At 36.3% G+C, this 24,681-nt stretch overlaps 2 protein-coding genes across 2 annotated transcripts in view; one reads left to right on the top strand and one right to left on the bottom strand.

Moving 5' to 3' along the window:
* Positions 1-4,134: 4,134 nt before the first annotated feature.
* Positions 4,135-12,193, bottom strand: l(2)k09848 (WD repeat domain 74 lethal (2) k09848). The gene is made up of 7 exons (XM_019054188.2): positions 12,036-12,193; positions 10,871-11,108; positions 10,222-10,423; positions 8,954-9,055; positions 8,300-8,418; positions 6,972-7,173; positions 4,135-5,788 (listed from the first exon to the last, which is right to left on the bottom strand). The coding sequence occupies exons 1-7, from the start codon at positions 12,091-12,093 to the stop codon at positions 5,693-5,695; spliced, it is 1,017 nt and encodes a 338-aa protein (XP_018909733.2). The 5' UTR covers positions 12,094-12,193; the 3' UTR covers positions 4,135-5,692.
* Positions 12,194-12,267: 74 nt separating this feature from the next.
* LOC109038853 (protein mahjong) overlaps positions 12,268-24,681 on the top strand; it is a 32,461-nt gene continuing 20,047 nt past the window's right edge. Inside the window, exons 1-12 of the mRNA XM_019054073.2 lie at positions 12,268-12,553; positions 13,840-13,954; positions 15,238-15,388; positions 15,727-15,864; positions 16,727-16,854; positions 17,375-17,526; positions 18,319-18,429; positions 18,929-19,107; positions 19,595-19,762; positions 20,297-20,430; positions 21,489-21,627; positions 24,331-24,507. Coding sequence (XP_018909618.2) covers positions 13,854-13,954; positions 15,238-15,388; positions 15,727-15,864; positions 16,727-16,854; positions 17,375-17,526; positions 18,319-18,429; positions 18,929-19,107; positions 19,595-19,762; positions 20,297-20,430; positions 21,489-21,627; positions 24,331-24,507 — 1,578 coding nt within the window. The 5' untranslated portion in view covers positions 12,268-12,553; positions 13,840-13,853. The remainder of the gene's footprint in view (positions 12,554-13,839; positions 13,955-15,237; positions 15,389-15,726; positions 15,865-16,726; positions 16,855-17,374; positions 17,527-18,318; positions 18,430-18,928; positions 19,108-19,594; positions 19,763-20,296; positions 20,431-21,488; positions 21,628-24,330; positions 24,508-24,681) is intronic.

Here is a 24,681-nt window from a genome sequence, read left to right as displayed (position 1 = left end):
CTTTTCATCTTCTTACAAAAGAAGAGTAGATGAGTGTGCTGAAAATTATAGCTCTAGCATAATCTTGAGATCTTATATTTCGGCAGAAACTTTATAGGAGACAGCTTCGGCACATATAACAAAATTATTTTAGGGGCTTGGAGGACAAAGCACATAGGCGCAGTTTTTGCTATTTTGGGGAATACGTGTTCATGCAGGGTCTCAAAATGAAATGGAATAGTGGAAAGTTCGAACTCACTCTTTGATGCTTAAAAATTGAATTTTAACGGCGAATTTTCCACCGAAATCTCTTGACTTTATTTTAGGAGTATATTTGGTTGAAATCAATACCTACTATCCCAATTTTTTCAAAAACTGCACTTTATGCGTCTTATCTTCAGGCCTTTAATTTGTGATCAAATCCGCTAATAGGAACCTAATCTTCCCTAAATTTCAAACTGAGTAACATGCGTATTCCATCTGGAGGACATAAAAATTAGAAACGAACGGTAATGGCTAACGTGTACCCTCGCGGTTTTTAATTTGACCGATACCCGAAATTTTAAATTTTGCACGTCAGAAGACTCAATGAAAAGAATTGACATCTTCATACTACTTAAATGCATCGAAAACGCTCTTAAATTTTTTCTAGATTGCGTAAAAAATATAGTTTAAATAAAATAACGTGTGGCATCAAATTATCTCGAGCGCAGTCCAGAAAATCAGCGCCCCTTCATTTTTCGTCAATGCAATACGGCGGACAACCGTCGATTCCTGCTCTACAGTGTCCACCATTTTGCATTAGCGAAATATGAAGGCGCATTGAATTTCAATGCTACGTTCGAGATGACTTGCCGCGACACGTTAGCTCTTTATATCATTAGGTAAATCACTCGATATTAAATGTGAAAGAAAACGTGGTGGGATCATCCTACTGAATACTTCTCTCTTTCAATGACCCTTTTTTTTTTCTTCTTTTTTTTATACTTACGGATAGTGCTTAACTCATCGACTCATGAATTTTGAAGACTTCAAACGGTCGACTCAGCAGTAAAGATTTTATCATGTGGGTTTTCATCGAACGCACTAAAAGTACTGAAAGGTAAAATGGACGTGAGTCTCGGTGTCTAATGAGCTCACGGGTAAAATCTTGTTCTTGGAGAGCTTTGGCGTGGTTTCACGATCATGGAAATTTCTCAACACAGGATCAAGGATTTTCAAAAACTTCATAAAAAAAACTCTGAAAAAATGTATTTAACGACTTTCTAGCAAAAATACCAGGAACCCGGACCTCATTTTGATATTTTCTATTATATGCTTTGCAAACAAGAGACCTACTAATAAAAAACTGGGCGTAGCCCACATTTCAAGAAGGAAAGAGCAGAACATAATATAATTTTCACCTATGTATTTAATAGATTTTATTGTGCTATAGGTTCGTCATTGCACCTATGAAATCATTAACGTGTATTTTAGGCTTCTAATGATATCCATTTCTTATCGCATTTCATTTTTCGAAAGACGATTGGTCATCGTTTTGGTTCCAAACTTGCGATTTGTCAGGATTCTTCTTTGAAAATTTTGCACTTGAGCCAAAATTAAGTTTTCCCAAAGGTGCAAAAGAAAAAAAAAGAAAGAAAAAAGAAAACCCCGAAGGACGACTCATTTAAGTACGTATAGGGAAACTCTATACATATCATGCTCGAATACCGAATCTGTTGCCATTTCCACAGCTAGCAACGCCGCTGTAATGCATTTAACTAATGCGTAGATTTTCATTTTGCTGTCGCCGGATGATTTCGAGGCGGTAATCTACGGAATATGTCTAACTTATTTTTTTTTACACTTCGGTAGGTCTTGGCAATCTTAAAAAATTGTTAAATCTACTTTAAATGCCGAAGCATACTTTCGGGAATTTTTTTAATAGTGCAAATGTCAACTCCGGCTAATGTCGCCAGGCTAAATTCGAACACAAGAACTGTTCTGCTGACTTTTTGGCGGAGTCCTGCACAATTTTGATGCTTTATTTAAATTGTTGAATAGATGGGGTCTACTGAAAAATTGTTAGAAAACTATTTAAAAGTCAGGGGAACGTGCACCATACATAGAAAGTTGTGTCGCTAGCTTTGGTGTCAACTCCGGCGGAGCTATTTTCGCGCATTCCGGAGCAAATAGCTGATAGTGCGAGCGCAGGGTAGCCATCGTGATTGTGTTTTTTCAAGAGTTGGAGGTCCCGGGCTATCGGAAACACTGCTTTGATAAACATAAGTAAACCTTTTCTGCATCAAATATTTGGATTTCTAAAAATGGTAATTTGAAACTGTCAACTCCATTTATGTTAAAATTACATGCTGTGGAAGTGGCGCCAGCGATATAATTCAGTATATAATGTACCTGCACGACCGAACCTTAAAACAATTGGTTTTGTTTGTATTCTGCATCGTGGACACTTTTTTTTTCCCGCGAAAAACACTCAAATGTCAACTCCGGCTGCGTCAACTCCGACCTTGTCAACTCCTGCCCAATGACGTTTAACGTTATTAAGCTGAACTTTATTCGACATTCGTGTAATATTTTTGTTCAATAGTTTGTTCCAGTTCATTAGATTTCAGTCTTTAGTTAAATATTCCGTCTATGACAACTCCGACCTTGTCGACTCCGGCCCAATGACGTTTAACGTTGTAAAACTGAGCTTTATTTGACATTCGTGTAATATTTTTGTTCAATTGTTTGTTCCAGTTCATTAGATTTTAGTATTTAGTTAAATATTCGTTATTTTTTCAAATAACTTCGTTTTGTAATTTCATCTATGACAACTCCGTACTACCTGTCAACTCCGGCCATCGGTGAAAAAACGACTGTAAAGACTATTTTTTTAAGAATCAAATCGGTTTTATGAGAAGATTAGTTTAATTAAGGGTATCATTGAGAGTTTTAATGCATTTTCAGTATCTTCGATTGGTTTTTTTTCTTAGGAGGATTAAAATAAAAGTGTGTTTTTCAGAATATTAAGCCTTTTCCGTACTAAAATTCCAAAAATGACCATTTGTAAATCATTTTAAAGTATTATACTCATCATTTTTTTATTCACTTGACTTCTCTTATAATGTATTTAAATGGTGCGCTTCTCGGAAAATTGACAATGTCGTGATCTAAGCCAGTGGTTAACTTTATCGCCACAATAAGCAACACTGGAAGTAAGTTACGGGGGAGGCAAAATAATCCAAGCTACAGTTTAAGTACAGTAAAGTAGCATGCGACGGATACCGAACGTATTTCATCATAACGCCGGGATGCAATGCAACTATTCGGGCTCTATGGATGTCCGTGTTGCATACGCACGGGATTGAAGGCGTTTTGACTTCAGACACTAGCCGCCTCACCAGTCACCAGTGGCGCTCAGTGGAGCGGATCCATGAGAGGAGTTGGACAAAATGTGGAATCATTACAAGCTTATGTCAGTGGAAATACGGAACGAAGAGGTTTCAGACGTGCATTCAGTGGATTTTCTCGTGATATTTCCATCAAGAAGTACCCCATACAATTTATAAAATGGAGAAATAAAAAAAAAAAAAAAATTTGCAACCTTAGTCGAAAATTTCGAGTCCAACCTCTTTGAAAACTCGTTTCATTGTGCGGTGGGCGTTCCTGCGAGGAGCTAAATTGACAGAGTGCCTTCAATTTTTTTTCATTTATGCTTCGAAGACATTGACAGGCACGCACAGCCATGCTAAGGAAGAACGTTGTATGCAAAATCATGCAAATGTTGCCAAATGTACCTTCGAAAAATAACTATTTCTGCGAATAGTAATGAATATTTTTCTTCAACAGTTCCGGATGATTTACGGCGATAAAAGTGCGAGCAAACTTTTCTGAATAATTGGAAAACAAATAGTTAGAATTTCCCCAGAGAAATCTGTGTTTTTTTAATGGAAATTTGTCAATACCCAACAGTTCAGATGACGTTCTTCCTTAGCATGGAAGCACAGCTAGTTTTAACCTCCAAGGTACAAACTCTCCTTCATTGCAAGATAGGGATGGTGGTGCTACTTACAGCATAACGGTTAGAGCACCATAACACTCAGAAACTGAATCTTCTCTCTTCAACGTTTGGCCTAAAAAAAGGGATCATGAAGTAAGAAGTATACAACCAGATAAAAATAAACTTTTTTATTCTCATGTAGGAAGAAAATTACGCATTCTACAATAAATCTTATTGTAAACATGATTTGAGAAGACAAATTTTTTTTAATTCAATCAGCTGAGAGTATATTTTGCACTGCTGACACTTGAGCAGTTCCTCACAGTTGCAATCTGTCGTTCATCACTATGTTTTGCTTCACATGCAGAATTCTATGTTATGTACAATTTGGAACAGCCTCCTGATGTCTTCAGGCGTCAGTAATAATCTTTCATCCACGCAATCAGAGAATTTGAAAAGAGATGAGCTATCAACTCGGCATACGGCTAAATGCTGATGCTATGTTGTAGAAAAAAAATCTGGTAACAGCAGAGAAGCTGATAAAGTAAAGAGATCTTGATATCAAGCAAAGATGTTCATAGGTCATTGTAAGAAAAATTTGCTTCTTGGAAAGTGATTGTTAAATTAAGCTTAAGTGGATTGCTCAGAGATACTTTTTCGGAAAACATAATATGTATAATGGGCCTGTTGCATGCAAGAGATACAGCCGCGCGAATAGACTTTTCAGGGGTTAAATGACACGAAAATTACGATGGTCTTATTAAAAAAGTCTGAAATACACTCCTTACTACGCAATTTGCGTTGTTTGGAACGCGCTTTTTCAAATTTCCCGCGTCTGGGGGCAGTTTTCTAATAGCCGGAAACGAGCAAAAGGCAGGCTCGGTGATTTCCGGAAGATGCCGAGTCGTTGTTGTTGTTGTTATTTTTTCCTTCAGTTTGTTTACAAACCCAACGTAATCTCTTATAGTGGTCCATGTACGCTTTATGTGGTAACGAAATTGATCAACTTTTAAATATCCAACGCAATCCTTCTACATTTCATTTCACGATATCACGAGCTCCGATTTTTAGGTTATGTTGTCAGTTTTAGTTGTCCGGAAATAGCCGCGAGTTGCCGTTAGAAAACTGCCCCCAGACGCGGGAAATTTGAAAAAGCGCGTTCCTAACAACGTAAATTGCGCAGTAAGGAGTGTATTTCAGACTTTTTTAATGTGACCATCGTAATTTTCGTGTCATTTAACCTCTAAAACGTCTATTCGCACGTCTGTATCTCTTGCATGCAACAGGCCCATTGTAATGATGCACAGACTTCTGAATGATGATGTTTCTCAGAGAGCGTTTTATAGTAACTGAAATCTCTTTAATTTAAAATAGATGCATCGATTTACAATGCTCCTGCCCCTAAGTCATTTTGCCTTTAGGATTGTAGGAGACAAAAGAGCTCAGTTTAATATGCTTAATCATGGAGGCATAGAGTTCACAATCACAAGTTTTTATCGTGATTTCTTCACTGTAATTTTGTAAAAAATGGAAATAGTTGTGCATTTACAGTAGTTGAGGTACTATTTGACAATTCATTCCATACTGCTCATTATGAAAATATTTTTTTAAAGAAAGAAGTAAATAAATTCTTTCATGGTCTCTTAAAAACTGATTTTAAGATTGAAAGATTCCAATGAGATTGATCTGTTATAGTTATGGAGGATCTAAAATCGCCGGTGTGAATTCAAATTAATCAAGAATTTCTACGTCTTCCTTTGTGCCTTTACTACTCATGGAAAAATCTGATCTAATGAGAATAGATGACAGTCTTGATTGGAAGTATTGCTGAAAATGAAAAATGAAAAAAAGATTACTTCAGGAAAACATAGATATTGAACATTTGGAATTAAAGGAAAGGGAAAGTTTGATTTTCGACAATGTGACCGAGTACTGAGACTTGCACATTGAAAGGAAGTACGGTCTATCTACAGGGTGTCTACAGAAATCCAAAAACAAAAATATGGCACATTCATATTTCTTTATATGATCATTTTTTTTTTTTAAAAAAGTTTGACCAAAAGGCTATTAAAAAATCTTTCAGTCCCCATTAAAGATATCTTGCAGGGAAAACGTCTCACCATAATACCATTGCTGATTGGGAGAGGATAAAGATTTCAAAGAATAAAAATTATAAACTAATAGAAATAACAATCTATTGTTATTAGCAATATTAGATTTGATGATTTTAAAAGCAATGAAATTGTCCCTTTCCTCTACTTTGAAAAGAAAATTAAACAAAAAAATGGCAATTTTATGTGACTCAAATAATTTTGTGACTGAAACAAAAATATGGCAATATTACATGCAATTATATGATTATATGACCTGTAGACACCCAAAATCTACAAATTAGCAAAATAAGGAATCAAACAGAAAAGAGGAGGGTCCGAAATGGCTGCTGTCGATTTTGCACAGTTTGAGGCAATGAATAAGTTCAAGCACAGTAGATTGATTGGTACTTGTCGGTTATTGCCAATTGGCCTAACAAAAACCATCCGGAAATTGTTCAAGAGTACTCTTCAATGGTCTGCCATGGTATTATTTGGTTGACTTATTATCTACCAGTTGTAGCATGACAACCCCGCCCGACTAAGAGGTCACAGGTTGGGATTCTCAAGCATGCCTTATTTTTTCAACGGAATATTTCTATATTTTTTTACATAAATAAAATCTAGCGGAAGATTTCTCAGAATTAGTTCTGTAAAGCATTTTAGGATATGAGAAATGTGCAGTGGAAGTAATACATGCGTTCACTTTCCTTATGATGAAAAAAATATTATCAAAGATTTTGGATTGTTACGATAGAGAAGTGCTATTCTTGCACCTGGCACCTCATTTTTTAATGAAATTCAACTTAGATATAAAAATTTCGATTCCAGAAGTTAAATGATATCTCTTCTAAAATTGTGGTATGAGTTTAAATTTCAACATCCCCATGGGAACTGAAACTGAAACATTGCAATATTACCTGATATCGTAAACCATGATTAAACATATTGTGTATGCGGAAGAATCTATCTAGAGAAACAGTCAAAATTATAGGTTCAGTCTCTGGTACAGCTATGGCTTTGATACTTCCTCTGAAACTCTTGTATTTCTTGATCGGTATTCCTTTATGCCTCAGATCAAGGAGGGACATTTGACCGGCAGCACTTCCAACAACAACATGCCTAAAGAAAAAAACGACAAGATAAAATTGAAAGTAAAAGCACTACAGAATAAGGTTGTTGCAAGACCTAAAAATTGCCCTGGAAATATGCTAGCAAAAACACATTACCAAACTGTAAACAGCTAGAAACTGCATATTTGGTCAAATTGATGAACTAACAGAACGCAACTGGTGGAGCTCTTGTTGACCTAAAGACAGGGAAAAAAAAGATTTTAAAAAATTTTTCACAAGGCTCACCAGAAACGAAACTACGTTTATGCGAACACTGGATAATTCATTTCAAGAGAGGTCACACGACTGGCACCCTAAAGTACATATTAATGCTGCATTAATTTTCACTGTCCGAGATTTTCAGGCCCCTCATTGAGTGCACCAGCCAATAAGCGTTGAGTGCAGTTACAAAATAATTGACTGAGAAAAGAGCTTATAGTTGAAGTTATAAAAAGAGAGTTTGTCATTGGCTTGAAACTAATGACATCATATGAGGCAACAACACATAGTTTCAACCATCTTGAATCCAACGCAACGTGCTAGTCTTAAGATTCAAAAAACAAATAAACAATTAAATGTGAAAGTGACCAAAATACCCACTTCAAACAACAATAATATTGCAAGCTTGGTCGAGATAGGTAAACAATTGTTACGATTACAACCTGAGAGTAAATATACTAACTCAGGTGGCAGCTGCACAGTGGTCAATTTTTCTTGTGATGTAACAAAATTTGTCGGCGCATAATTTTTTCATTATAAACATGATTGGATTTTTGATAACTTTAAAAGTTTTTTTGAAATTCAATGAAAAAAATCTCACTGAATGGAAAATGGAAAAATGCAGAAATTCTCATTACCTAGTACAAACTTTCGAAAAAATGAGTTTAAAAAAAAACTGTGCAAAAACCCTTTTTTAAGTGGATGAAAAATTTGCAATGCATTGTTAAAAGGTTTAATGCAGGATATTTAGACAAATCTATGTTTGAGACAAAGCTATTTTTGGCACCAGCATAGCACTCACAAATTTTGATGGCTATTCTTTTAGTCTAAATATGTGGCACACCAACATGCTTTCAGTTGCATGAATTAGATATTTATTAATTTGAAAGTACAAAAAAGAGTATTTGAAAGCTTACTGTTCTCGCATTGGTGCAATTGCTAGAGCTGTTAATACATGTGGGTCTCCATTATTACTTTTCACACTCATATCCAGAACTGGCCGTTTTTGAGGTACACTTGGGTCATGAATACGCACCTGTGGGTAGGGAGACAAAAAAATTTAAAACTTAACTGCCTCATTTTACATATTTACGAAAGACTAGTCGTTGTTCCCACTTGAGAGCAAGCGTACCAACTGAACTCACCTTTCAGCCACTGTATCCAAAAATAAAATTTGTAATAAATCAATTTGACATAACTACCTATCTCTCAAGGAAACAAGCCTCACAATTGGCCATCATAATACTCATTGTTCTTACATCACAAGTTGTGAACGAGATTCTAATAAGAGTTTTGGGACTTTAACAGAGTGACAAGTTTCCTTGAATTTTAGAACTTCTTGACTTCTTGATATTTTTAAAAAAGAATCTTTGACTTTTCAAGGGCTTATAACATAGGTATAAAACTGCCGCTCATGAGAGATATCTAGCACAAAATTTGAACTGTTGATAAAGAGGAGACAAAGCTGTAATATTTTTGATAAGGACTTTTGCTACTCTTTTTCAATCGGATGCTATCTTTCAAATTCTTTGGAAAAACTTTGACGATTTAAGAAATAAAAAGGTACTTACATGTCCATGCTTTGAACAGTAAACGATTTTATCGTTGGAGGGAAAGAATCCAATGTCAGATATAAAAACTGGCACCTTCAAGTCTAAAAAGTCTGGTTTGACCTGAAAATAGAAAAGATAATGAAATACAGATTCAACTGGATTTTCTTTGAAACCTTGACTTCTTAGATGCTTGCCTCTATAAACTACAAATTAATGCTGTTCATTTTCCCCCCATAAAATTCAACTATTCTTTCAATGTTTCGTAATTGTCTGAATAATGTCTAACAAAAGACCAATTCCCCTTTTTGCAGAGTCCTTTAGACTCGACTAAAATTTCAATCAACTTTCTGTTTCTGAGTTCCTGTTTTCTTCCAAATCACTACATCAACTACTTGTTATCGTTTGTGATGTATTGCATTATTTGGTAATACATATCAGACTTAGGGTGCAGGAAATACTGATATCTATTCACTATTTTACTACTGTCAGATATCGCAAACAAGAGAACATGACTGCAACCAGTAAAAGAGGTCTGTTATATAAAGTATTCAGCTCTTTCAGAGAGATGAGTGAGAGAGTGAGATTTAGAGGTGAGTGTAGCGCATTTCTTTATTTGTAAAATAAAAACATTACAGGAAATTACAAGTGTGATGCAGTTGGGCTGATTTTGGTCGGCACTCAATTTTAGTTTTTTCAGGCAAATTCTTTTGTCTTGTGTCTTTGTGTGTCGTTCTTTTTCATTTTATTGTACTTAAGCTCACTCTATGAGAGAGGACAATTTGCTATTTTCATGTCTTATAATTGGACAGAGTTAAACAGAAAGGAACCAAGCCACATCGGGATCGAACCGAGAAAAAGAGGTTTAAAGTTTGGCTCCTGCATAAGACTCAATGTAAAAGATAAACTTCAAGTTCAATTTCTGCAAAAGTTGCTCCAACAAAAACTTTGAATTTTTGGCGATAGATAGTAGAGCAGTGGTTGAGTTTGAAACCACTCATAACTCAATTTTTTCCAAAATGTGGGTTGGTTCCTTTCTGCTTAACTCAGTCCAATTGATGAATATGAAAAAAAAAAAATCGAATTCTTATCGGAATCAATAATTCTTGTCTCTTGCATGACTTATGAAGATTTTGAAAACCGTTGTGTTATTGTAATCATATTCTATGACTTACAGTAAGACCTCAATTTATCGAATCACAAAACAACGGATTGATTTCCACATCCTGTAAAATCTATAAAATAACGGTTTCACCAAATTTAATAAGTACTACATAGCGCTCACTTACATTTTTCGCATGATAGATTAATTTGGTTGAGTTTAAATCCCACAGTTTCAGCTGATTCTCTTCGCCTCCTGTCGCCATTAAGTGCTTCTTGACTTTCATACTATCCAGGGAGGGTCCAACTCTCCACTCGGTTCTCATCATTTTGTGGTTGTCACAATTCAGAAATTTGACGTCTCCCGACTTGTATCCGGCCAGTATGTGCCTAGAGATGAAAGATAACAAACTATTGATAGCATGAACTTCATGTGTGGACTCGGAGCTAGGCCAATTGGACCACATTTTGCAATTTGAACTATAATTTCTGGCTTGGTTTAAGAACAATATATAAACAGTTACATTCCCTATGCACTTGAGTATTTTTACAGATGAGCCAGAAATTGTGGATCTTTACAGGTGGGTGTACAGGGGGAAAAAAGTATTTTGTAGGAGACTCCCCCTTTAACATCGAGGAGAAACATATGATAAAGTGCTTCCATTTGTGCCTTGTCTAATGTACCATTGTACTCTGTTGCGTTTGATTTTTTGAAGTCTGTGAAAAAATAAAAACTAAACTGGGGACAATACAGCTCCTGTTACTATAAAATCACCCGCAAATCCTCAAGACTTCTTAAAAACTAGTGATATAAGAGCTAATACTGGCAATGCACACCTATTAAATTTGGCTAATCCTATGATGGGTAATTTGCCATGTTTCGCTTCAAAGCTGCTGATGAATTGTTTATGTTCTGTATCATAAACTTTTACGCTTTGATCGCTGAGTCCCATCAATATATCACGTTCTGCATCATCTCCCCAATTCAACGCTGTGATTTGATTTTTATTAGATAAGTGTTTGGTGTTTTGTAGGTTTTTGATAATAATTTTTCCTTTCCTGGTCACTTTAATTCCTGGAAAAAAAAAAAAAAAAAAAAAAAAAAAAAATGCGATGAAGACAAGAAAATTATTTTGACCATAGGGTGGGAGAAAAGATGAGGTAAGTCTGAGATGAGAGTAGAGAACAATGTAACAAGTATGTAGGGGGCCAATTGGCAAAATGGTGAAAGATATTGAAAACAGTTTTGGAACATTTCTTAACAATTACATCCAGTCGCATGGTTTACAAACAGCTCTTCCTCTTATTGTCTGTTGATGGTTTACACCAGTCATATACAACCAGCCATATCAAGACGCATCCGTCTTAACCGACCGATGGATATGGTAGGAAAGAGTTTTCAAAACCACAGAGCAGGGTAAATGTGTATGCTTCCTTTCCTCAAGCTTTAAAAAAGTCGTCAGCTTTACTTGGTAGATAGAATATCATTTGAAAAAGGATTAGTCCAGTTTTTTGTGAATTTAACCTCAAGTAACCAATATGTTTTACCGCCTTCACCATTGATACACTTTCTGAATACTGGTCTCTTTTCTTAGAGGTGTATCAAAGAGCGTCGGGTTATTTCTTGCAATTGACAAGAGATAATTTAATTAATTCAATTACCCATTGATTAAAATTCACTTAGAGAGGCAAGGCAGTTTCTCTTGTGACAACTCTCTATTATGTTTTGCGCCCCTGACAATGGCTGCGTTAGGGCGTGCATATCGCTCAGCACCTCATAATCTGAGGTTCCATTGACAAATCAACACCATCTCACTAAGTACCTAGTTTAGATTAATACAACTATGCGCACAGGCAAACGATGATGTATGTTCATATTGAACTGTGGTGAAAAAATTACGATATAGCTAACGGAGCAGGAAACTGAGTAGCGCAGCCACTTGATCAAAATATTAGTCTCAAAGGTTATTCAAATGGTATGTACTAATTGACTGTGATTTACCTTTGAAAGCACCAGTTAATCCACCGACAAAAGTATTAAAATCCTCCTGATATGCCATTGTATTTCATTGAACACCTGACACAAACTCAAAACACAAGCCACTGCTTAGAAAATTGATAACCATAACCTCAACTTACACCACGTGTGTTATTGTTGTTTGATGGCTTTCGGCACTTGGCAACGTTGCTTGCCAGGTAAACAAGCGAAGAAGAAGAAGCAGTTCACCTAGAAAATTCTCGCCATGTGATGTTGATGATGCCTTGAATCACTAATCAAATTTTTTTCCTAAAATTGTTCTTTTTAAAATTTTTATCATACGTGCAGTTAGTAATTCTTTAGTTCGATTTTGTTCCGTTCAGTATTTCTGAGGTTGTCCGCGTTCCAACTCGCCCCTACTTCGCCGATCGCCGGACTCATAACCCTACCAACTATTGGTAGAGTGGCATGTCGGCATGCCGTGTCTCTTTCCATGAGGCTTTCATGAGGCCCTGATTCTGCTCTAGAATAGAAACTCACAGGTAAGTCTCTTCCATTCTTTTTTTTGACCTATCCTGAAATAATAAAAATCCCTCAGTTCGACCCCCGTTGGACTGTTGCAGTCCACGTTCAAGCAAATACTGCCTTGGCTTACTATCGCCTTCGTTGCGTAGGTTGCAGACGAGTACAAACTGCAGGAATTTCCCAGCATGAATGAGGAGCATAAACCATAATTTATCACTGTCCATTGAGGCAGTGCATGGAAACAGCAAAATATTATGGTTAGTGCCAAAATGGAAATAGTAAAGATGAAGCATGAAGTGTATTATAACAACACTTGTGTCTTTCCTATTCCTTCAATGCTGGTAGAATTCCATTAAATTGGTTGAAGTGCCTATCAGGTTGCAGTGCTTTTCTACTGCAGCATAGTTCGAGTCCCGCTGGGTAAGCTGCAGAGCATGGGTGACCCTAAGTTGCCTATCAACCTGAAGAACCCTAGCGGTTGCTGACCGTTTTGCTTGGCTCATGGTTTTATGCTACTTCTCTGTGACCAAGCAATGGCGAGGTAATGAAGTGATCTGCCTAAATTCATTTGATCAATAGAATTTGGCAAATCAAATTTTTTTGGGGAAACCAATGGAACAGTCATGACCTCAACCCTTATGAACGCTCTATCCAATACCAATTCAATGACTCAGATGGTTGATTCTCGAGTGTGTATTCTGTAGATTAATTACAAAAAAAAAAAAAAAAAAAAAAAAAAAGAAAACCATGGACAAATAAAAGAACGGCATAGGTAACTGAAAACTAATCCATCTGTTTGATACACAAATCAATCAGCCGAGGTATTTTCTGATTAAAAAGATTAATAAACCTTATTAATTGCTGGAGCAGCTTTACTTGATTTTCCTCAACTCATCAATTTCCTTAGAGTTTTACTCAAGATACTATTGAAAACACACGTCCAGAATACTAGTAACTGCGTTGAAATATCTAAAGTTTTGAATAGTTTCTCATTGTTTTATTCAGAAAAAAGTGACATTACTAAGGCTAAATTAGTGGATTCTATTCTTTTACCTCATTCTAATTGAAAGTATCTAAGTGAATTGCTTTTTTTATTGGTCATAAATATTTTGTCACTATTTTCAACCTCCTCCTTCTTAGAAAGTTTCTCTATGCTTGGCTTGTCTTAGTTACATTGTCAATGTTCTTCATTGTCTCTGAGAATGTGGGCATAAATAATTAGTCGATAAAAGAAAATGCATTGCAACCTATTACGATTTTCTCTCATTCATGGAGTTTACTTTTTCAAATCTTAATTGTTTAGATAAATTGTTCAGCATGGCAACGGAAGGACCTGCAAAGGAAATATCCGACATCATCCACCAATGGGAAGAGGCCCACTCTGGATCAGATTATGACCCTACGTCAACCCTTACCCTGTAAGTAGTCATGCTTTTTTTGACAGCAACTTCATTGTAGGGTTTTCTCACAACATAGTAAAAATCTTTCAGCTTGCTGAGGAATCTGTAACAACATGATTGTCACACTAAATTGATTCAATTGGACTGCATTTTGCAATCAAGAACCACAGTAACTAACTCATGATAGAAATGGCATATGCAATCTAAGTTTCCCTATGCAGGTAGGTTCTCTCAGGGGTGCAGAAACTTCCAAGAGTTCCCCCAAAATAAATTTAGGTTCACCTATTTTAAGTTTTCGCAGGACTTTGCCCGACACAAAGTAACGTGGTCGACTGTTGGGTTCCCTTAAAACAGCGCGGTCAGCAGTTTGGCTCCCCCCAAAACAGCGCGCTTGAATGTTTTGTTCCCCCAAAAATAGCTCACCTGACAGTTAGGTTCCCTCAAAGTAGCGCACTCAACAGTGCAGTTCCCCCTACTTACACCCCCCCAAAAAAAACAGCCCCCCCCCCAAGAGGTTTTCCCATTTTTCTTTTCCTCACATGGGTGCCCCTATTTCACACGAACGGCACGCGAAAGGCCGGTCGTGTGGTTGGGAAGTTTCTGCACCCCTAGGTTCTCTAATGGATGAGCCTGAAATTGTTGTTCCAAATTGCAAAATGTGGTCCAATTGTATCATTGTTCATCTCTGGTGACCTGCTTCCTTGGTCAATACTGTGGCTCTCTTCTCAAAACCCCTTGATGAAAGATTACTAATCCGATCAGGTAACAGAGAGAAAAATTTAAGATTTTCTTCAATTTGATCCGCATAATTAAAAAGTATCAATGGTTCAGATCAAAACTTTCCAAAGAATCTAATATCAGGTGAGCGCTAGGTGAGCAGGCCACCAACCTGGAAGGACCATAAAACTGATGAACTGCCAGAGGTTTCATTAATTTCTCTGAGGAAAATGGAGAGGGAGAAGACTCTATACATCTTAACGTAAATACTCTACCTTCTCGCACTGTATATACAACTGCTGAGCTCTCCTTCCCCTCTTCACGCACTGTCTATACTATTTCTCTGATCTTTCATGTAAGTGTCAATGACTTTTTTCTGTCAGTGGCTTGAAAATTAATGAAAATGTCTTCGAAAAAAATGGAGAAAAAGCTCGAAGTCACAGTCCAGTTCCTTTGCTAAGAAAGGTCATTTCCCTTTGATTCTCTCACAAGAAGATTAGAATTTATTTTTAATTTTTTTTCTCTTTTTTTTTGAGCATGTTCCTTTTAAAATGTAATCTTTACGATCCAACTCAATCCTGCAGGCTATCAGATATGCTGGAGGTTGAATATGCCAAATATCTTGAGACAAATCCAGATCCCTTTGATGAAAGACATCCATCTCGAATTCGACCAACTTGTGCTTTTGGAAATATGCTGAAAATCATCTTCCGAAAGGAAGCTTTCATGAACAAGGTAAGTTGTAGCAACAACAATTTTCCAAAATCGTTCTAGCCTTTAAGCTTACCTTAGTATTCAGATTTTACCTCACTGTTTTACGACTTGTTTTGACTTCTGAGTTTCATTTTTCAAAATCAATTCTAATATACCAAGAGCCATATTATTTTTTACATAACCCTCCCAGGGCACATAGTTTTATGTTATGCTATCATATGTTTACAGTATGCAAGCTGCTTAGATTATAGGCTCATAGTGGAAGTGATGGATTACCCAGTCCATTTTCAGTTGATGAACCTAAGATATCTTCAGGTTGAAATCACTATGATAATTGTAATATCTTGTATGAAATTCAGTTAGTTTCAGATTACCTCAAAGAAAATTATTTCACTCGAAATCATCGAGATGGAGATTACGTCGCATTAAATACTGCTGCTTGTCGATTGACTGTGAATCTGTTGCTTGGTTTGGAAGCTGCAGCCGTATTAGGACCAGTAAGTTAATTTTGCTGTCATATTTGTCCTTTTTATTTTAGGAGAAAAGGAAGGATCTCTCCAAAAACCTCATTTGTTAACCTCCCGCCCCTATTCCCTCTCCGGAAGTAGTTTGCATTAAGTTACCTAAAAATGATTTATTTCACCATCATAGACTGTAGAATGTGAAAGGTTGACAGATAAGGTTGTGTTTTCCCATATGTTTGAGGACTTCTCTCTATGGTTTTGAAAAATGGGACAAAAGTGAAATACTAGAAATTTAAAGAAAGAAATATTTAAAAATGTTGAAATGAAGGACTTAATGATATTGGAACATCAGTGACCCAGAAGATAGTTCTGCGCTGTGGATCTACTGTCAAACCTCACCGAGTTGAAGTCTTCAGCGAAAGTTAAGAACTTTAATAGTAAAGTCTGCCTATTTCCTCATTTTGCTGATGTAAGGACTTATCTATACACTTGGAGTGAGCCCTCTTATCTGCGTAACGCTGTGCTTCCGGGACTCTTATGAAAATATATAGGCCCAGTCTTCCTTCAAAGAAGCAATGAATCGATGAATCTTTGTCTTCATTCTCTTTATAGAGATAGCAATTATGGGTAAGGTTCTTCAGAGCGACTATGATGTGGGGTTGGACTTGCTGTGGGAGTGATGCATCACACGTTTGGTCTGAAAGTTAAAGGAATAACGATGGTTTCATCATTCAGATTCTTTGGAATTGATTCTCTTCTAGTTCTTGCGGTCCCTCGCTTCGTTCAATCTAAAAAAAACACATAAAAAATAGCTTGGTATGGGTAGTGGGTGGTATAGATCACGCAGTTAAAGGATCATTCAAAATAATCTATCTTAAACTATATTTTTTTGCAGTCACACTCTGATACTTTAATCAAGCGTTTGTTCGCATGGAGTACGGATGCTCCTGACCCTCTGCAGACTTATGCCATCGGGTTTTTATCATCTGTGATGGAAAATCAAGATATGGCCTCAGATTACCGGTATGTCTCATTTGTTTATTCTCTTGTTGCCTTCTCAAATTAGTTTTATTTCATGATTTTGATCCACAAACGGAGGTCATGTGGTGTTCCTCCTAGATTTTGATAGAAGTGCAACCAAAAGTTTCTCAAGATGAAATGAAGGGACCTTTATTTTGCTCAAAATAAATTTAAAAAAAACGTAAAATAACCTTGTACCAAATACTGAAATGACGGAAATACTCCAAAAATGCAAAGATTTTCTGTATTTTGATCCAGAAAGAATGAATAAGTGCTGAATTCAAATTTTTGGTTGACAAAGGGTAAGGCAAGATTATTTAGAATCAACCCTGAAGGAAGGGTTGAGTTTTTCTAAATGCATTGGTTATCTCTTAAATTATCGTGCAAAGGAATTTGTTATTTTTTAATTTTTAAGGTTCTCTGCGTGTGTATTCTCTTTTTTTATATTTACAGTTGTCTGTAGTGTGCTTTTTGTCGTAATCACGAGCTTCCTTTAAGATTGTTTTTTCATTTAATTTTTCAGGGATGATAATAGTCGCATTGTTCCCATTCTCCTAGATAGACTCAGCCAATTAGAAAATGAAAGGAAGAGTTTGACGCTTACAAACGGTAATGAGTGTCCTGATCCTTCAAGCCCACAGAGGGACAGTTGTGAGCCTACACCCAATAAAAAAGGTGACTTTCTTTGTTTTTTCGAATTGACTTTTGTTTTCTATCTGACTTGAATTATATCTAGATTTCAAGTCAAGCTGAAAGCTTCCTGATACCTAGGGTTCAAAACAGCCTGCAAAGCATGCCTTAACCATCTGGACCTCATGTCAGCAAAACATTGTGGTCAACTTCAACATTTTTGTCTGACTTACGGTAAAATTTACCGACAAGACCGAAAAATGTATCCGATGAAGCAAATTTCCGATTTTGACAAAATTCTCAATCCTAATTTATTCTGAAACAATTTACATGGTTCAAAGAGGACAAATGGCGGGTTTGAAAAAAATCCAACTTCGTCAAATTTTTGACTTATCTGGAATCAGACCTATCAAAATGTACTTGCAAGTCCTTAAATTTTACATTATCTTGTCTATCGTTCTGGACTGTTAGTGAATTTGATAGTTTTTTTTTTCTCAAAGAGACCTCTGAATTGCCCGTTAAAATGGTTAGGGCATCATGTACTTGGTGAGGCCTTTAAAATAATCTTGTACATCTTGAAAAGTATTTGAGCAATTCGGCGAAACTCCTTGAGAAGCCTTCGAAAGTTTGTGATTTTGTTTTTGGTCAAGGGATATCCCTTCTGTAACCTTAGCTATCTGTCATTCAGTGATTTTTGTTGGATGATCAGAGACCAAACTTGGCAACATTTCAAAACTTTATATTTATACAATAGAGGAAGCATTATCCTATCTACGTACCTCAGTTTTGAGCAAACTTTTACATCATTAATTTTTTGTTCATTGTTTTATTTTTTAGCAAGGAGCTCTCGTCAACATTCTAAGAAACCTCCCTTGGAAGAAAATTCCCTACAAACCAATAAGTCTCCCAGTAAAGCAAATTCTTTTTCAAGAAAAGCGTCTAGCTCAGGTAATAGGATTTTTTCCCCCTTCGACTTCTCGTGTTCTCTGGTATCATTGAAGTCTCTTTCTATGGCCAGGAATCCTTAAATGATCTCGAAATTGAATCAGCGAAGCCAGTTCTTTTATTTTCTAATTTAAAAGCACTAAGTAAAAGTGAGTCTGAGTAATAATGGAGAGTTTTAAGACATCCGCCATTTCTCTCCATCTTATAACTGAGAAACAACTATTCAACGGTGTACCCCTCACTGTGCTTGCATGTCAAGCTTCTTCTTTGTTAAAGTTTTGATGGAAAATCAGTGCTGTAACGTTAGATTTACAGACAATGAACGTACCAATCTAAATTATTACATCAATCATTAGAATGTAATATGAAATCAATAAAGTAGGGAATTTTGATTTGTTTCACCTGTCACCATAGTGAAAAGTTAACACCTTTACATGAATTTTCTATACTGTCATTTGTTTCTTTGAATTTGATTATCAAACTGAAACTCTTTATTTTATAGGTAGAAGATCAACCAGCTCAAAGTCAACAAGTCCTTTTGAAATGAGCGATTTCACTAAAGTTTCTTGGCAAGATAATGAGCCGTTTGTCCTAGGCTTGTGGAAAGTGAACCCTCTCTCTCTAGCAACGAAGGAGATTTTTATTCTAAAATACCTAACATCCATGGCAGAATATCAGGAGGTAAGATATTCTGTCTTTCAGCATGCAGGAAACAGACTTTAAACAGTTTGTTTCTATGATTAATGTTGAATTTTTTTCTTCTTTCTCTTTATAATGTTCAAACTTAAATTCGCATCATTACAAAGTGCAGTCTGTATACATTTAAAATGTATTTCTTATTTTATAGAATTAAATTGTTCAACAATTTAGATTTAGCAACAAACTTTCAGCATAACTGTGACTTACTTGGAGTTTTTAAGCTTTGTTATTCCTCTAGCCACCACCTCTTCTGTATCCTTCTTTTATTGTGGTTTTATTTTGAATTTATTACCTAGAACACAGATGATTCAAGACTGGGAAAATCCACTATTCATAGTGGACTGTTCAGTAAACAGTCGCAAATTTTACCTTAAATGTTTAATAACATTGAATGAAGGCTGATGATTTTACACTTTCCGTAATCCATCCTTTTCTCCTGAAAGAAAAAAATTATTTCCTGATGTTTCAGAATCTGGTCTACATTTTTGAGAAGCATGCCTTGGACCTCATCTTAGGCATGGTAAATCCTCATGAATCTGAGTATACACGTGTTTCATTTGAAGCTCTCAAATATCTTGCTGCGCTATTGTGTCACAAAAAGTTTGCAGTAGAATTCATTGGAGTCGGTGGTGTTCAGGTATGGTTCTCTTTATTTACTCAAAAGTTGTTTTGAAAATAATTTTAAGGACCACCTGAATGTACAAGTTGACCAACACACTTCTAAAGATAGATCATGTAAAAAGCAAATGGATAATCAGCCTTTGGTTTGTTAAATTTGGTTTTTTTTTTTTTAAATTGATAAGCTTTCTTCTGTTAATAAACCAATAAGCTTGTTAACTTGTTCCTAATTCTTGCATCTTAAGAAACTGCATTGTGTCCTGATCACGCAGTATTTTTTCAGATCTTTTTTCATGAGCCGTTTTTTCCTCCGAAAACAACTTTGAAGTTTGAAACTTTAAAACACCGTATTTTCCCGCGTCTTATTGACAATCCAATATGGGGTCAAAATTACCCCCCTGGACTTCTTGCCTCACATTCTACAGCACCATTAGCAGTACCTCCACATGTTCACATAATGCCACTAATGCCTATTGAAATCCTAGGATTTTAAAGTAAAATTAATATTTCCTTCAGAGGGTTAATGCTAAGATATGCACATTGTATTTTTCAGCACCTGCTTGAGATTCGAAGACCCAGTCTCAGTGCCATAGGAGCCTCTGTTTGTTTCTATTATTTGGCCTACTGTGAGGATTCGATGGAGCGAGTTTGCTTATTGCCCAATGACGTTTTATTAGATTTGGTCAGGTAATTACCTCAATTATGACCCTGCCTTTTGTCTTGAACTATATATGCTCTCTTTTTCTTCAGTTTTCAGTGACCGTATGAATATTTGAATCTTCAACCCTGTACCTCTCTATTACTGTGAATAAGTTTTACTTTGGTATTTTAGCCAGGTGTTAACTTACCACTATGTAGGTATTTTTTAGCTTGCTGTATCCAGAAATCCGAGCTAATGTTGCCAGAATCAGAAACTAAGACCACCTGAATAAGAACTCATGTAACGATGATAAAAAAATGGGATTCTTGGCATGCACACTTCACTTTCTCAGAAAAGACAAAAAACAGCCATGAAGAGCATTTATTTTGTACGTTTTCAATTGCCTATATCAAGAAAAACGCAAAGCACAAAAAACATGAAGTTAAGTGAAGTATTATTTTATGCGGAAACCAAACTACCACATGAAAGGAAAGAATCACAGTCAAAAATGCGTTGATTTCTCAGTAGTTTAATGTTTTTGAGGATGCTCATCATACTTTTTATGGGGAAGTTGGAAAAATACTACCAAAACAATCGCCTTCTTCCAGTGTAAATTTACTTTTCCACGTTCACTTTTTCCAAGGCTGTGCTAACAAATCAAGTCATATATGGACAAGTTTGGGCTAAGGGCTAACTCAGATACTCCTCACAGGGCTGTGAGCAATTTTTTACACCTAAGAACGGCAGGAAATTCACAACTATGTAGTGAAAGAGTCATGAAATGTACCTAAAAAGTAAAATGTTCTGCAGTTACAACCTTTAGCCTTCAATTTCTACCTTTTACTTTTATTATTTTAGCAATGATTAACCAGTGTGATTATCAATATTTTTATGCTCATCAGTATCAGTTTTCCCATAATGAGATTCAGAGATTACCCCAGGTTCCCCTCTTGATTTTGTAACTCATGCGATGATACTTATCTCTAGACTTGGTCCTCCTCCAAACCCTGTATCGAAACCCTCCTTAAAATTGAATTTTTATGTGCATTGTTGGTAAGTTTTTTTTTTTTTCAGTATTTTTACACTGGTTTTCTTTTTCCTACAGTTACAACCTTTGGCTGTTGAAATATCGGCATGATTCTGGGAGGTGTCATGCAACCATGTTTTTCGGCTTTTCATTCCTATTCTTGACCATTTTAAATGAGTTTGATCGTCACAATGGCCTATGTGATCTCTACAATGTTGTAAGTACCTACAGTACTTGAAGTTTCTGAATTTTAGTATCAATAATTGTAATGGATCATTACTCATCAGATCTTGATATTTTACTCGGATCTATTTTGAATAGTCATCTCAAAATTTTCTCTCAGGAACAAAACTAAAAATTGTGGAAGTTTCCTAAGAATGCTCTCAAGACAAATTTATGTATTATTCATAGATGAAGTGTAGCCTGCTACATATCATGTCGTATTCCTCTTCAAATATACATGCAGGTGAGTAGATTTTGAAATTTTGAGCGCACAATTTGCTTATGAAAGAAGCGAGCACTACCATGATTTCCACTTACCATTACCACTTCCTGATAAATTTATATGAGTTGATGCTTTTGAAAGTTGAGTTGAGATGTCGGTTCAGCCACAGCACTCACCAGAAAATTCCTTCTTCGATCGGACCTTTGATGATTCATTGTCGAAATAGCTTTGAACTGATTAAAGATAAATGACACCGCACGAGTGTCATTTAGTGATGAATCAGAGATCAAAGTATAAATTTGAAGCTGCTAAGTAGAGCAGTAATTTTATCAGACAAGAGTGACCGTCTAAATGCAAAATCCACTTATGACAGATCTCAGAAACTTTGCATCACCGCAAGGAGACATTAACAGAATATCTATACACCAAATTATTTACGCAACTAGGTGAATTTCTTTGGTAAATTATTGCGCTTAAGAGAAAGTCCTGACTGTAGAAAACAAGAAATAATACCTGTACCGATAGCATAACTGTGTATATGCACTACAGTGGTCACTTATAAAGAACAGACACGAACAAACACTTATGACAAACATTGAACAAGAGAGCAGAACTGGATTAAGTAACTGTAGTTTCTGATTTAGTTCTAAACTGCGAATTTGAAGAGCCATAAGACACACATCAGATGTGTAATCACTTGGTTTGGGCCAAAGAAACCTCGAACTACATGAGATCATATCGGTAAAGCTTGAGAGGTCAAAAGGCTATAATACTAAATAAATGGTGAACTTCTAACTCTTGAATGAATTCAGGACCACATACTCAAGACAAAGAAACTGCTAAACATTTGATTTGAGGCGAAAATGAAAAGAGAATGGTTGTTCATCTCAACTTTGACTGTTGATGTGAAAAATTGGATCACTAAATCCTAACCCTGTTTATACATTATTTATTGATTTTACCCATGTGCCATGTGTCCTAGGGTTTTATTGGCGCTCCATTTTTGCGGCAAAGAAACCATACAACCAAGTACCAAAGGTACTTCACCATATTGCCAGTGAAAAACATAAAGAACATAGAGTCGTAATGTAAATGGGAGAGCTGGCGCCATGTTCTGCTTGACGAGTTCCGAGCCCCATGTGCGCCGAGTTCGGGTCACTTTTTCGATACATGTTTAATCCAAAATGGCAGCGTGGAATGCGTATGAATGGTGATTCCTATCTTCTTTGTTTACGTCAGATGGCCGGATACCCGTGTATCGCAAACAATCGATCATGTATCAAAAAAGTGACCCGGCGTCACACAGGAGTCTTGGAATTCAGGACCTGAAAAATGCTTAAAAGTGGCCCCAGCTCTCCCACTTGCATTACGGCTCTATGTGCTCTATGATGAAAAAATGTGCTCAAAACGGATTTCTTAATTGTGCGTTGTGTTCAGGTCCGCCACAAGGGGGGGATACTGGGTCCCTGGTACTGGGGCGCGGGCCCCGGAGGGGGCCCGTGTTACCCGTTAAAAACCACTACGAATTCACATGCAACCCTTGTTTCATAAGAAAAAGTGAAAAATTTCCCCTTAAAATTTCGCAAAAGGTGAATAGATTTTCAGAAACACGCTGGGGCACTGTAGAATTCTTCTTAAATTTTCAAAGAAGTATACTTCTTGGAAAATTTCTATCTATTTTCAAGATTTTCAATACAGAGGGATTTTTATAGTAACTGTGTTTCATTTTCTTCCGTCGTCAGATGCTAAGAGTCTCCAGTCTGGGCATCCTCGACTTCAATGGCTCATGACTCAACTCCCTTGCCATAGACAAAAAAAAGGGGGAGTCCAGGGGGGCCTGGCCCTCATAGAACTGAAAGTAGTATCATATGCCCCCCCCCCCCCAAAAAAAATAAAAATTTTCCAGATGTTTTGAATGCAACAATTCCCAAGTATTTTGTGCTGAAAGTATTAAAAAAAAAAAAAAAAAAAAAAAAAAAAAAAAAAAAAAAAAAAAAAATATTATTCCGCAGAAATTGATGGAAAAATTCTGTATGGAAGCTTCAAAATGCGTCCGATTAGTCGTATAAATTCTAAAATTTCCCGGGGGATGCCCCTCGGACCCCCCCCCCCCTCTGTGCTTGGGGCCCGGACCTTAAAAGTGGTACCAGGGCCTGAGATGGGATGTGGCGGGCCTGGTTGTGTTAAGGCTTGGCTTATAAACTCTTATAATGTACTTAGTGTGATTTTTGAGCGATTTTATTCTTGAAATTTCTACTTAATTTGTTGTATTTTTAGTGTACAATAGACCCATTATGAAGGTTTGAGCAGAAATTTTGAAGTGGTCCTACAAATGATCTTCTACCCATGATAAAACTTGTTTATTATCAGGAGGTATCCAAGTTATGGCAGAAGGCCAGTGTTGCATAATTATTTTCCAGAGTATATTGTTCCCAAATTTTTTATTTATTAAACATTTGAATCCTCTTTTTTCAGATGAGCACAGTTAAATTACTGGTTGACCCTGATAATGATTTATTGAACGAGGATGAAGAATCCTCATCCCGGCAAGTTATTCGTCATGTCTGTGTTGCCTTAAAACGCTACCTGGAGGCGCACCTTTTCCTGAAAGTTCAGCAACTCCAGTCTAACTCTGAAATGCCTACATTCAAGGTGAGTCAAATTGTTTGTCCTGAAGTGGAAAAGTAATCTGGTCGTTCAATTTATAAAATTTGTAGTCGCCAACAGTTTTCTCTTTCTTATGTGAGACTTATTATTGTACTTCATTTTGCAATAAGGAACTACAATATTTTGCTCATTCATAAAAACACACACATAGGAAAACTA

This window comes from Bemisia tabaci, chromosome 1, assembly GCF_918797505.1.
Source record: "Bemisia tabaci chromosome 1, PGI_BMITA_v3".
NCBI lineage: Eukaryota > Metazoa > Arthropoda > Insecta > Hemiptera > Aleyrodidae > Bemisia > Bemisia tabaci.
This window is presented reverse-complemented; position numbering and strand designations above follow the sequence as displayed.